The sequence below is a fragment of the Scardinius erythrophthalmus genome (genome assembly GCF_964197995.2).
Source record: "Scardinius erythrophthalmus genome assembly, chromosome: 21".
Lineage (NCBI taxonomy): Eukaryota > Metazoa > Chordata > Actinopteri > Cypriniformes > Leuciscidae > Scardinius > Scardinius erythrophthalmus.
This window is the reverse complement of record NC_138241.1, coordinates 23,219,871-23,234,010: the sequence shown is the minus strand read 5'-3', so window position 1 is coordinate 23,234,010 and position 14,140 is coordinate 23,219,871. Positions and strand designations below refer to the sequence as shown.

Here is a 14,140-nt window from a genome sequence, read left to right as displayed (position 1 = left end):
CCACCTTCCCGTTCCATCGTCCTGAAGTCAATATGTTTTTAAAGGGGTTTTGGTTAAATGCCTTTAGTAGGGTGAGTGGTGATTACAAGCTCAAGATATTTTCACGTTTTGTCAGCTCTTCTACTTCTACCGATTGTATTTAGGCTTCAGAATTCGTAAAAGTTGTGTTTAGGAAGGCCGATGCCTGTTGGAATGACAACCAATTAAAGCCAACAGGGACATTTTGCGTACCATATGTATCTAAAAGGTGATTTCTGCATATAAAGAGCATGCAAAATGAAACTTGTGCTATACGCAGTGCCGGGAGATCGGGTTGATTTATTTGTAAAAATGATCATGATGAACAAAACATGTAAAAACCATAAACATTTGTTGGTCACAGAGCTTATTTTCTGTAGTAATCGTAAAGCCACTGGAAAAATCCTACTGGATTTTTGTCTAGGGAACCAGGGTGATGTTAACTTCTCACTCCATAAAATAGCAAATAAAGGTTCAAGAATGTGACTTGAACTAAAGAATATACGCTCAACAAAGGATGAGCCTTTTGACATGTCCCACCCTGTCTTCCTGTTTCAGTACAAAATATGTCTATTCAAGATAGACATAGAAGACAAGTCATTTAAAGTCTTTAAATGTTAACACCTAAAAAATTACTATATAATAAAACCATCCATAAAACTGTTACAGGTGTGCCACGACCAGGCTCTAAGCCTAAAAAAAAAACTCTTGAAGATTCATTGCTTTTAAAAGAAGCTGTCTGAGCAGTGTTAGGTGAGATCCATGTTGTATTTCAGGTGCGTTTTTTAGAGAAAGTCAATAGTACAAAGAAAGGCTTGTGTGCTTGGCTCATAAACCATAGCTCCAGGAGAGCTGAAGGATGGCAGCATTACTCTTAGCTGATGCAGATACTGTGTTGAACAAGCCACTGGATTTGCTGTGACACTCATTCATCATCCTGTAACAGTGTATCAGGTGGAGTGCTTAGCAGCGCTATGTCACTCTGAGATTTAGAGCAGGGCTGGTGGCATTTACTTTCATTTGGACTTAAATAAATGCATGAAATTGGAGTAGTTGTGTGGTCCTCCTGGGACAAGGATTCCCAGACTAAGAACATGGTAATGCAAGAACAACTCTTTGCCTTGTTGCTCCACTGCAGAATTCAGGGATTGTGGATGACAGATTTATACATCTAGAAACTGCACAAATTACGTAAACATACAAGCGAGGGTGATCACTTCTACAAATATTTCTTAATATCAAAGTATACACTATTTTTTGTACGGTAAGAATAGTATGCCAAATTGTTCGGTATACAACAGAGGACACTGAAACACTGTATCCCACGATGCAATATGAATGAACCAGAAGTAATAACTTTTGACCAAACTTTTGGCATTATTTGATCGGACAGCCAAAAGTTGACACTATCATATATTTTAATGGTTTAAAAATGGCTTAAAATGCAATAGAATATCGGTCATCAGTCAACATAAATCAGTCACTATTAAAACACATATAGGCCAATATTGTATATTTAATTGTGCACTGTAATTTCCCGTATTTTTACATTTAGATTACCTTCACTTAAAATTAATCTTTAAAAACACTAATAATTTAATGACACTGTCATCTTTAGGTCTCAAAATAAATACCAATTTTCCATACTGTACTTTATTACAATGTTGTGATGCCTAATTTTTATTTTTAATTATTTGAGACAATTATACATAATTTATCAGTTATCAGCGAGAAAATTATTATTGGATTATGAGTATCAGCCAGAATGTCAATAACAGTGCATCCCTATAAAATCATTTTTAATTCTAACTAAAACAAAATATGACAGACCTTAGCCTAAAAACTCTTGTCCCGAACACCGATATATTAGCAATAGATTTACCATAAAGATTAGGACTCCGATTTTTCAGCAGTACTTCAGAAAACTGTGAGTGTATATTAGCACACCTTTTACCATCCTTTCTTACCATAAAATATACCTAAATCACTCAGCTCCACAACTGCAGAGGGTTTTTGAGTTAAGTTTTTTATTTTATTTTACATGAAGAGAATAGAGAAAGAACACTGCTTTTATAATAAGTGAAACTTCAGTTTAGCACTTTCATGAATATTCCAGTTCAAAAAGCTGTCTACATTGCACAATAAACTTATTTACATTGTGTCTACAATTTATTGGTTACAATGAGAGCATTTGCGAGAGAACAGGAAATTAGCATGCGCCGAACAAAACTATTTGTGAGCAGGATCTGCTCTGATTGGCCATTGCTTTATGTGCTAAATAGACGCACTTGTGATTGGCTATAATTCTCAATGCTGAAAAAAATATATTGTCAATAGAAACCTTTAATGCAGCAGAAGTACATCTAAATATAATACACGCTAACACTTTTATGTTTAGTTAATCGTGGCAGCATTCCGATTGATTTTTTTGTGCAGGGAAAAAATATCCGACCTGTTATCTGGTTACAGAAGCTAACTGATGTGGACAAATGTAAACACAAGGTAATGCCACGTGTGAACAGAACCAGTGTAAACCGTGCTGTATTCAGTAAGCCAGTATTCTAATCTGAAGATAGTAGAAGTAGAGAAGTCTTGGCAAAAACCAAATGCTTCCAGTGATTAATGATCAAACGTTGACAAGGATCCAACAAGCATGAATAAATTGCACTAACAACACGGTTTAAACTGCAATTTCAATGTATCGACCTTTTTCTCTCCTTAATTATTCACGTAAATGTTGTGTGATTAAATTTAATGAAGAACAAAGTGATCAGGACAACTTTAAATACAAAAATCCTTTTCAGGTTCAAAAGCATATACACATTCATTTTACATTCAAATTGAACAAAAACAATAATCTTCATAATTTGTACACTTTTCAAGACCTTTTTTTAACCTTTTAAGCAGAATAATCAGTGTTTTTCCTAGCTGAGGTAAAAGATAATCTTAAGGAAACAAAGTCCTTTGAGTTGTAAACTTTTAGACTGCAAACTACAGTCTATCCAACTGATTTGAATCATTCTAAATTCAATTTATCTCCAGGCCGGAAGCCAGCAGAAAGCAGTTTATATCAAGCTAATCAACTCAGAGAATCAAAAGCAGTACACAGCAGGAATGACTCTGTGACATCCCAAGATTGACACGAGGTATTCAGTGAGTCGAGTATGACAGGATGTGACACGTGGATGAGCATTCTGTGAGAATTAGGATGACGGCAGAAGGACGGATAAAAGGAGTTATGGCTGATCACTTGATCAGATTGAGCTCACTCCTCTGACCTCTCACAGCCACATCATGGATCATGGTTGTAAACACTATGATGCAATATTGATTTCAGCTCACAGGCGAATCGACTTTGAACTTAGCGCACACATACGCACAACCGTCAGGAAAAGCTTAACGAGTGAAATCACGTGTCATATTAGGAATTATATGAAACATCTGCACATAATTTCCATTAGTGATTTGTTCATTGTTGTAATGGGTCAAAAGAAGGTGTGCCAGCTCTCAGTCAGCTACTTGAAAACATTTCTGATGATGCAACAAGCTATTCAAACAACAAGAGACCAATCAGTTTTGAATATACAGTAATCCACGATAGTATTCATTTGAAATCAAATGGGCATAGACAATGTCCTGAGTTAGAGTCAATCACCACTTTGGTGAGGTCTGCATGTTTTCAAGCAAGATCGCTCAGCGAGAGAACAGGTTAATGGGGGGACGACCTCTGGACCGGACTGCTCAAAGACAAGAATTCAATTAGCTCAACATGCACACCGCCGCACAAATGTACCATCTATGAGATCATGGGAGCTGGAAGAGCGCATGGGTCTTACTTGCCATTTCCTTGAACTCAACTCAAAGGCGGAAACAAGCTCGCAGTCAGAGCAATCCACTTTCCATAATCCACTTACTCCTCAAAGGCCTCCATTCATGACATGCTGTATGTAAACACAGGGATGTGTTTGTTGCAATCACTATAGCATTCCCATCTAGCTTCATGTCTGCAGCTACAATGGCTGTAAATATCACTATATTGCAATCTTGATAATGATCCGGTCTGACAATCCGAACTTCCTTCTGTTGGGATCCCCATAAAGCATGCTGATTTCGGCCCCTTGGCCCCTGCCCTTCCAGCCAAGGTCAATGTACATAGCATCTGTCTCCAGTGATGACCAAATTGAGAAGTTGCAGGCCAATCAATAGCAATATTAATCAACAGCTGAGCACATTCAGCCGATGACCGTCCTGCATTAAGCGCGGCATTTTTACAAATATGTAAAGGATGCCATCAGACTCTCATGTTAAAAAAAAAGCCACTTAGTTAAAATCAGCAAAGTTAAATGTAAGTACTGTAGTAGCAGCATCCTAAACCTATGAACATGTATTCATAATCAAATATGATGAATAAAATGATAAACTATAAAATAATAATAATTGTTATTAATAACAATAATAATAACTGTTCTTGTTATTAATAATATTTTTTTCTCATAATTAATCTCAGTGTGTTATCTCAGCTAATGTCTTCCATATGACACACTATGGATGCAGCGTACGATGACTAATCAAAGTAAACATACTTAATTACAAAGCAAAATGATTAAGACTCCATCTCTATAATATAGTAATGAGAATCATTACTCTGTGACCACAACGTTTTAATTAACTAAAAGGCTGCCAATTACGCTATAATTCAATACGGGACTATTATTATTGATTATTATGGTTAAATTCCCCTCACTCTAATGTGCACGGGTTTCTAATTCTTTAGTATGGAGCACTGAGAAGGTCTGAGATGGAAGAGTGATTTACAAAGGACAAGAATTGCACAATTAGTACAATTTTATTGAATTAGCCAAATGCAACAGGGTAGATTTCTAATCAGAAAAGAGTACAATTAAACATATCTAAAGTATACATCTAAAGCTGTTATCAAACAACCGTATTATAGTATCCATCATCATCAGAAATTCAATGTCAGAAATGTAATTCAGCATCCCATCAATGTAAGCACGGAATGGACGTCCGTCATTAAGAAATCTAATTTCACATCTCCTGTGGGATAAGGAAGTATGTTTAAATTTACTTTATAATCTCTTTTGGGATTGGATGGGACATTAGAGCTCATAAATGAGGGACCTTTGAACAACATGTTCTCTAGGATGGTATCATTACCATAAGCAATTACCAACATTATTCATTTAATGTTCTAATATAAGCCAGAGACAAAACAACAATTAAGATTAGACTAAACACAGAAACAAAACCTGAAGTCCAATTTTTTTAATTCATTGCTCAGTATATTCCTCAGCGCTCCACTGCTTCAAACTGCACATACTGATGTTTTTTTGTGGCTTTTACCTGCTGAGTCTTAAAATTCACAGTGCACGGTTGAAATGGGCCAGTGGGTGAATTTACATGGACTAGTGAGTTTGAGTCATTAGGTCATCAAGAACTGGCATTTCCTAAATGCTAAGTCTTGAATTTTAAGAGGGCAATGTAAAGCTACCCATGCACTGAAAACTATTTGAACCTTAAATGTAAATGTATTGACTTTATTCAGGTCAGAATATTATTTACAGTCAGTGAAGCAAATAAAATATATTGGATTACACCAACTAATCTGAATTTAAAGGTTAGATCTGGTATGAATAAGGTAACAATTGCAGGTCACCACTTTTCACAGTGAAAAGGATTTCAGTATCATGATGGGTTGTGTGTGCATTTTTAAAAGTCCTGCAGTTGTTTTAAGAAACTCCACTGACTCATTTTCTGGTAATGAATGAATCTCAAAATGAATCTCACAATCCAGCACCCTTCCCCCTCCAAACGCACTCAAGAAAAGACCAAACGAGGACAGTTAAGTCCTAACTAAGACGTTGTGTTGGTTGCTCATTGTTGTAAATGATCAGTCAAACACACCATGCATCAGTGACCACTAGAAAATAACATGTAAAGATCCATGTAGTAATCGAGAGCCCCAAACGCCCTTGGGACACAATTTCAATCAATGTCTTCTTGTCCTTCCACCAAAAGCAAATTAGATTCCACTGATGCATGGGGTGGAAATGTGACCCATAACTAACTGAAGGATCTGGGATATGACTGCAATAGGTACAAAAGCTGTGCAATTAGTCTAAATAAGGTTTTGGATAAATTCATTATTGTCCATGTACAATGGATCATCCTGAGGACCACAGCAAGGTTATTATAGTTTTGCATTTTTAAATTAGTTTTTATTTTAATATCATTTTCAAATTTCCTATAAATTTCAGTTTAGTTTTAGTTAGTTTCATTAATGGTTTTGTTAGTTTTAGTTTAGTTTTTATTTTGTGAACACATTTCTATTTAGTTTTTATATATTTAGTTTCAGTTTTAGTAATTATAGTTTAGCAGAGTTAACAGAACACTTCCAGTTAAAGACATTTAATTTCAGCAAAGTTTAATGTTTGCAGTTTACATTTAACTCTTGTGAAAACCTCTTAAAGGGTTAGTTCACCCAAAAATTAAAATTATGTCATTAATGACTTAGCCCGTTCCAAGCCCGTAAGACCTCCGTTCATCTTCGGAACACAGTTTAAGATATTGTAGATTTAGTCCGAGAGCTTTCTGTTCCTCCATTGAAGGTCAATGGACGGCATACTGTCCATGTCCAGAAAGGCAATACAGACATCATCAAAGTAGTCCATGTGACATCAGTGGCTCAATCTTAAGTTTATAAAACGACGAGAATACTTTTTGTGCGCAAAAAGTAAACAAAAATAACGACTTTATTCCACTATTCATTTCCTTCTCTCTGGGCCTCGAGCTATTTCACGTAGTGTTTTTGCGCAGCCAGTCTGTGTTGTACGTCACACGTAGGCTCACTATTGGCCAACGCTGGTCATGTGTGATGCGTGTGACGTACAACACAGACGCGCTACGCAAAAAACACTACGTGAACTCACTCGAGGCCCAGAGAGAAGGAAATGAATAGTGGAATAAAGTCGTTATTTTTGTTTACTTTTTGCGCACAAAAAGTATTCTCGTCGCTTTATAAACTTAAGATTGAGCCACTGATGTCACATGGACTACTTTGATGATGTCTGTATTGCCTTTCTGGACATGGACAGTATGCCGTCCATTGACCTTCAATGGAGGAACAGAAAGCTCTCGGACTAAATCTACAATATCTTAAACTGTGTTCCGAAGATGAACGGAGGTCTTACGGGCTTGGAACGACATGAGGGTGAGTCATTAATGACATAATTTTCATTTTTGGGTGAACTAACCCTTTAATAATAAAAATAAAATAATTGTTTGAGGATGAACAAAGAACCAAACAAATGCAACTAAAAAGTAAAAATTATATAATAATATTAAAAATGAAATCTTGTTAAACGTGGTGTATAAGAAAAAGATATGCGTATGATTATTATGATTATTCTTTAAGTTTATTTATATGATTAATCCTTTCAAACATTATTCTTGTATTGATCCATTTATGCTTTTTGTTTAAAATCATATACTCATAGATATACACATATTAAAATGTTCTCAGCAGACCAGACATTTAGTATAGCCTACTTTTACTCTGACAAATATACGTCTATTTCTGGGCTATAGACATGCTATTTGTTTTTTCCGTTTTCTGCTCAGTGTGGTATCTTGTCTAATATGTGTGGTATAGGCCTATCTTGTTAAGGCTAGTTTCACATGAGATGGTTATCTTATACTTGGAATTAAGGTAAAGCTGTATTTGCATGAGGTGGAAATACTTATTTGGGCCTTATTTCTGCTTCTTAGGGATTCACACAGAAAGCGGTTTTGCTTTGAAAAACGGAAAAAAGAAGCGGTCTCGATATGCATCTTTTAAAAGTTGAACTTATTTGAACTTGAGTGCTGCGTTTTTAGAGCGTCGTGTCATGCACGTGATGCTGCAGAAGACGCGAGACTCAAGCGCAACGGGCATTGAAAAATAAAGTAGCACAGTGGAATGGAAAAAAAGTGATTTTCCGGTAGGCTTATTTAGGAGAGCTTATTAATTACGAAAACGATTATTTATTTCTGCTAATTATTATTTTGTTTCAGTTAGTTTTTCAGTAACTGTTGTTAGTTTCGTTTAGTTTTAGTTTTTCATTAATGTTGAAATTTCTATTTTATTTCAGTTTACGAAAATGTTTTTTTGACCAATAGTTTTTTAGTCTAATAAGTTTCAGTTTTCGTTTACGAAAATAACCTTGAACCACAGCCTACATTATGACAATATTGACACAAGAAGTGGCACCAAAGCACTGAAATTACACTTAAGGAGCTATTTCTACCTGATTAACCCTTAATTTTAGTTTTTAATGGTGTACCTTATGCATTTAGATTGATTTTGTGATAAATGATAGCTAAATAATTCAGATAAATAATATATTTAATTTATTACCATTAAGCCTTTTTAGGTTAGATGTATGTTCAGAAACATTTATTTTCAGTGCATCAGTATAATCCAATGTGCATAGTACAAGACAACATTATATATGGTTTCTATCAAACAGTTGCCTTAAAAATATGCCTTTAAAGGCAGTATAGACTAATTGAACTTCATTTACATTTAAGTAAACAAAAGAGAGATTTTCCTTCTTTCTTTAAGGTATAAACAATCTGCATAGATAAACTGAAAATGAACTACCTAAATAATATCTGTTTTTACAACCATGCTGAAAGTAGCGATGACAGTGGGGAAATTTGCAGGATTTACTGTATATACATTGCTAAAGACAAACTAAACTAAACCATTTAATGCAAGTCCAAAATAAAACAGTGTAACGTAATGAGATTTATCGTTCTGCATTGACAGTTGATGAAAATGATTGTCCTAATGCAGGGAAGGATTGTGAGGCGGTTTGAACTTGATTCCCTAATGTAACTTCCCATCGGATGGGTGATCTCCTGTGGCCTGATCATGAGGAAATACCTCTTGGTTGAGGGTTTCAGAGGTCAGAAGCCATGGCACTCCAACAGATAAAGTAACAGGGTCAAAGCTGTGTATCCACAAATCAATGCCTCACACACAATACATGACATGGGCTCTGGACTTATTTAATGCAAACAACTAGCTTGATGGAAAGCTATGAACTGCTGTGTGACTTTAGAGGTCAAAGGATATATTTGATTATCAATCGCACATATACTCTCCTTCATTAAAGAAGCTCATCGCCTTATTACTAAGCTCTAAGCGATGTCACGTGTTTTTTAGGCTGAAACATTTTTTGTCACATACAGCAAACATCTCCTCACTATCCGCTAGGCGCCTGTCCCCTGAACACACTGTAAAAAAACACGATCTCTATAGACAGCCCAGGCTCCACAAACGACAAAAAAAAAAAAAAAAACTGGCCCAGTCTTGGCCACGAAACATAACAAACAATGTTCCAGCCAATAACCGACAAGAATGATTTGGGGGTGGGGGTTGGGGGGTTAGTGTGCGTGCACATGAAAGGGGGTGTGGGGAGTGGAGGAGAGAGAAGCATGAAGAGGGATGTCCTAGACAACGACTAATGTTAGAATGATATTTTCTTGAATTTTGATATGGCTGACACACGACCAAAGAGACAACGTTCTGATGAACAAATAGTAGAGGAAGAGGGAAAAGGAGAAGGAACACACAAAGCCCAGAATTTACATTGGGGGAGGGGACGGAATGAGGAAGAGGGAGGCTTGAGCTAGCCTCCGTTTTGTTTGACAATACTTTGAACGTCAACAACAAGAAGTGACATCACCCTTTAAACATTTTTATTGCTTTATTTAGAATATGCAGCATATTGCTATTTTTTTTATTGTTGTCTACCATATATTTGGTGACTATATAGCTCCTGTTTTTCATGAGACAAATAAAGATAAATAAAGAAATGTAAGACAAGAGAGTAAACTTGAGGTCTTGTGTCACTATACTAATAACGCATTCAAGGACAAACTGTTTAATACGGCCAAACAAACTGTATTTTAAATGTCAAACCATCAAAGCAAGTGGGGCGACACCAGACAGAGATACACAATTACATGTATTCCCAGCATGGACAAAACCCATTGCTTTTGTCATCATCCATTTTCATGGGATGGCTTGTCATAAAATAGATGAGATCCATTTTGCGGGAGGCGCTGCCAACCATCCTGTGTCTTTAATGAGGGGTTTTAAGCCTCATCTGTTATCAGAGCTGTGTACTCTATTATTTTACTGGCAGTATTTCCTTTCGGAAGACAAACACAATGTGTTTGCCCAGAGCTAAGCACACCTGCTGCACACCTGCCCTCTGACCACCTCTCGGCTCCAGGCTTTTGTTTTTCCTCACAGCAAAGCATCAAGGTGCTTCCGCATCATCTCGAACAAAGGTTAAAACAAGAGCCATTCAGATGAGATCTAACCGTATTGTTCTTTACCACCTGGTGATTACCAACAACATATTCACATAAATGTTTAAGGTAAATTCTAAAAGTTTGTGTTGAGAACGATCAATTAAAATGTAAACTCGTACTGAAAAATAAGACAAGTACATGATGAGCCACTGCCCACAAAGAATGGATGGAAAAATGATAGGGATAGTCCACCCAAAAATAAAAATGTTGATGTTGTTCCAAACCTGTATGAGTTTCTTTCTTCTGTTGAACACAAAATATTGTTTAAAGAACGTTGGTAACCAGACAATTGATGGAACCCACTGACTTCCATAGTATTTTTTTTCCTACTATGGAAGTCAATGGGTGCTGTCAACTGTCTGCTCACTAAAATTCTTTAAAATATCTTCTTTTGTGTTCAAACTCATAAAAGTTTGGAACAACTTGAGGGTGAGTAAATGATGACAACATTTTCATTTTTGGTTAACTATTCCTTTAATATATAAATAAACAGACCCATACAAACACACATCAATATATAAAAAGTAAAAATTCTCCCTAAAATGATTTATTATAATTTAAAAATCGTCTTTCAATCATACCACACTATGCATTATGTATTATTCTATCTAGTAATATGATAATCAAAAAGCACAATGAAGTCTGTAATGCACCTTGCACGACAACATGCACCTTAAAAAAAATGAAACAATAAACTGCTTCCAACAGACCTTACATCCATTTTAGGAAATTTTGTATTTAACTGTATAATTCCTGTAGTTTACTGTACAGATGAATACTTGATGAGTCAACACGACTTTTAAAATTCAATTTCCCATAATCATTTAGACTGAGAGATTCAGTTAACTTCAGAATACATCTTTGTTTTTTTTTCTTACTTTTGAATCTTTCAGTAATGATTATTCATTCACCACCATCATTGAAGAACCACTATTGAGCTAAAACAAATGCAACACTCATGCATTCACACACTGCCAAATGTCTTCCGAATGACCAGAATAGCTGTGAAACCTTTGCTATGTTTCACTTTTGTCAGTATTCAAGCTGTTGCGATGTGACCGTTCCTTTTTAATGCAACAGGCCACAGGGTCTATTCAGGAACGTGTTCGACTAGTTAACTCCAGTTATTTTGAGAGAGGTGTGTTAGTACAGTTGGGCAGAGAGGTTTTAAATGGGATTATAATATAATGACGTATATAGAGACATGCGTATTCCTTGTACGGACCATTTGGCACATTAGGGTTGCACATATTTTGGCTTCAGCTCCAGATTGCCACTATGAAACTGTCTGGTAAATCTCTCTATTCAGTGGCTCATGTGCTGGGGGGCAGATGCAGACCCCCTGGATATACAGATGAATTCTGTTGTTTGTAGCCAACGCTACAGAGAAAACAGGATGCAAAATGAAACTAAATGTACGATAGTAAAAAAAGAAATGTTTTATAAAATGTATAATTTATGATAAAATGTAAATAGTGAAAACACTGTGAAATGCATTACTTTGCTCTTCATTACTCTAATTAAATCCATAATTTCCAGAAAGCAAAACTGACTTGTTAGTGTACCCTTGATGATTTTAGATAATCATTCACTTTTTAAGTAAACAGAATAAAATGTTTACCATGAGTCAAAAATGTCCTTGAGAAAACCAAAACAATCAAGACAACACCATTTTCAAAGGTTCTACTTGGTATACTGTGTTTCATGTTTTATAGATTTATTTATATAAATTATGCGGCCTCATATTTTAATATATATTTAATGACATAAAGCATGCAGAAAAAGAGCAGTTACGTTACGGTTATGATATCATTGCGTTGTCTCAAAAACTAGTGAGCAACTGTCTACACCCTTAAAAATAGAGGTTATTTTTCTCAGGACCTTGGAGCAAAGAACCGTCTTCTTAAGAACAAGTTACACTATCTGTTCTTTGGAGATTAAAAGAAGTAGCCTACATTAAATGGTTCTTCAGATTTGTGGATCTAGGAAGACTTCTGAAGAACAAGGGAATAAAAATGTCTTTGAGGGACTCAAGGTTCGTTGGAGATTCTACAGACAGTCTAGGTAGGCAGCTCTCTAGGTTTTGACACACAGCCCCTGTGTTGTCACTGGTTTCTGAAGGATGCACACCAGAGGCGACAATTCTATTTAAGTTCAAATTCGACAAGTGTACAGCTGAAGTACAGTCTCTGAACAGTAATTCACAAATTCTAGCTCTAAACACAGTTTATCCCGCACAGAGAGGGCTAGATATCGTAGACTTCGCGCGAGGTGACATCACATCAGACTGTTATGGAGTCAGTCCTTACCTTCAGATAGGAGAAGCAGGAGCACAGCGATGTCTCCCCAAACGATTCCACGCGTAGTTCCCATTCTTGTCAATCATAAGTGTAATTTCACAATGAACAGGCAAAAGTATTTTGATCCCCAAAATAAAACTTTACAGTGTTTATGTTTTGCGCGAAGGAGCCACAAAAGTCCTTAACGTGAGTGTCCCATTGACGGGTGACTGACTGCAGCGCGAGCTGCTGGACCGTCAGCGCGCGCGCACACACACATAGGCTACACACACACACACACACACACACACACACACACACACACACACACACACACACACACACACACACACACACACACAGCGCAGCAGGGGGAGGTTCACATCACATCCAGCCAATTTCCTCAGATGTGTGTTTCCGTCCTGAATCACATCGGCGGCTGTCCAATAACTCAAAGAGTTCCTAATAAATTAAATCTGCATTTTGGGGACATTGAAATAATGTGCGTAACATAGAAAAGGTAACTGGGTAAAATTACTTTTTGGTTTTCATTTATGTTATGCATTAGGCTATATTATTAATTATTAATAGTTTTTATAAACACAGACATTTTCCAGAGTCTATCCTTTTAAATATGCAGTGCAGACACAACCCACGCAGTAAGTAACTCATTATAAAATTATTAAAAAGATATAGATACATTTACAGATAGGCTATCTGCGTTATAAGAGGGGAACACAGGGGGAAATTGCCTTAAAGGTTACTTTTAAGGTTACTTTTTTAGTGATTATAAGCTTTCCAATTACATACATGCAATTTTTTACAGTTATAATCATCTGTGCTGGTTTCAAACAGCTTGTGCAAAAATCTCTCTCTCTCTCTCTCTCTCTCTCTCTCTCTCTCTCTCTCTCTCTCTCTATATATATATGAATCTCTCTCTCTCTCTCTCTCTCTATATATATATATATTATTATGCTGTATATATATATATATATATATATATATATATATATAGCTCAATTAAATTTAATATGTTCAATTAAAGTGCACTGTCTGGCAGTTGCCTCTACTTGTTTATTTCTATATAGGACAGACATTTTTGCTATTTCCATAATACACCAGAATTGGGGGCTTTTATGAATGTAAAATACTTCAATAATTCTTTTGGATCCAAAGCAACAGAGAAGTTATTTTGTTACCAAACCAAAGCATCTTTGGTTGCCCTCTTTCTCCTATGTATGCTTAATTTGAGGTCTCCACTATAGTTTCATTTGGCATCCATCAGGGCAGACGTTGATTGGAGTGATTGCCCTGTGATGCACTGGTGGGTTGCCCTAGAGGCAGAGTAATGCATCATGCTTACCCCTCTTCACAGAGAGCTAAACAGTCAGCTGGTCCAAGAGCACCCCGGCACAGACATAGACTGATCCTAGACACTGCCAGACATCAGGGCCAAA

At 36.3% G+C, this 14,140-nt stretch overlaps 1 protein-coding gene across 2 annotated transcripts in view; it reads right to left on the bottom strand.

Moving 5' to 3' along the window:
- The window catches only part of ret (ret proto-oncogene receptor tyrosine kinase), a 28,704-nt gene extending 15,785 nt beyond the window's left edge, over positions 1–12,919 (bottom strand). The window contains exon 1 of one of the 2 annotated variants that reach the window (XM_081351313.1): positions 12,714–12,919. In XM_081351313.1, coding sequence (XP_081207439.1) covers positions 12,714–12,777 — 64 coding nt within the window. In that variant the 5' untranslated portion in view covers positions 12,778–12,919. The remainder of the gene's footprint in view (positions 1–12,713) is intronic. The other variant, XM_081351314.1, reaches the window with a different exon arrangement.
- Between the last annotated feature and the right edge of the window lie 1,221 nt (positions 12,920–14,140).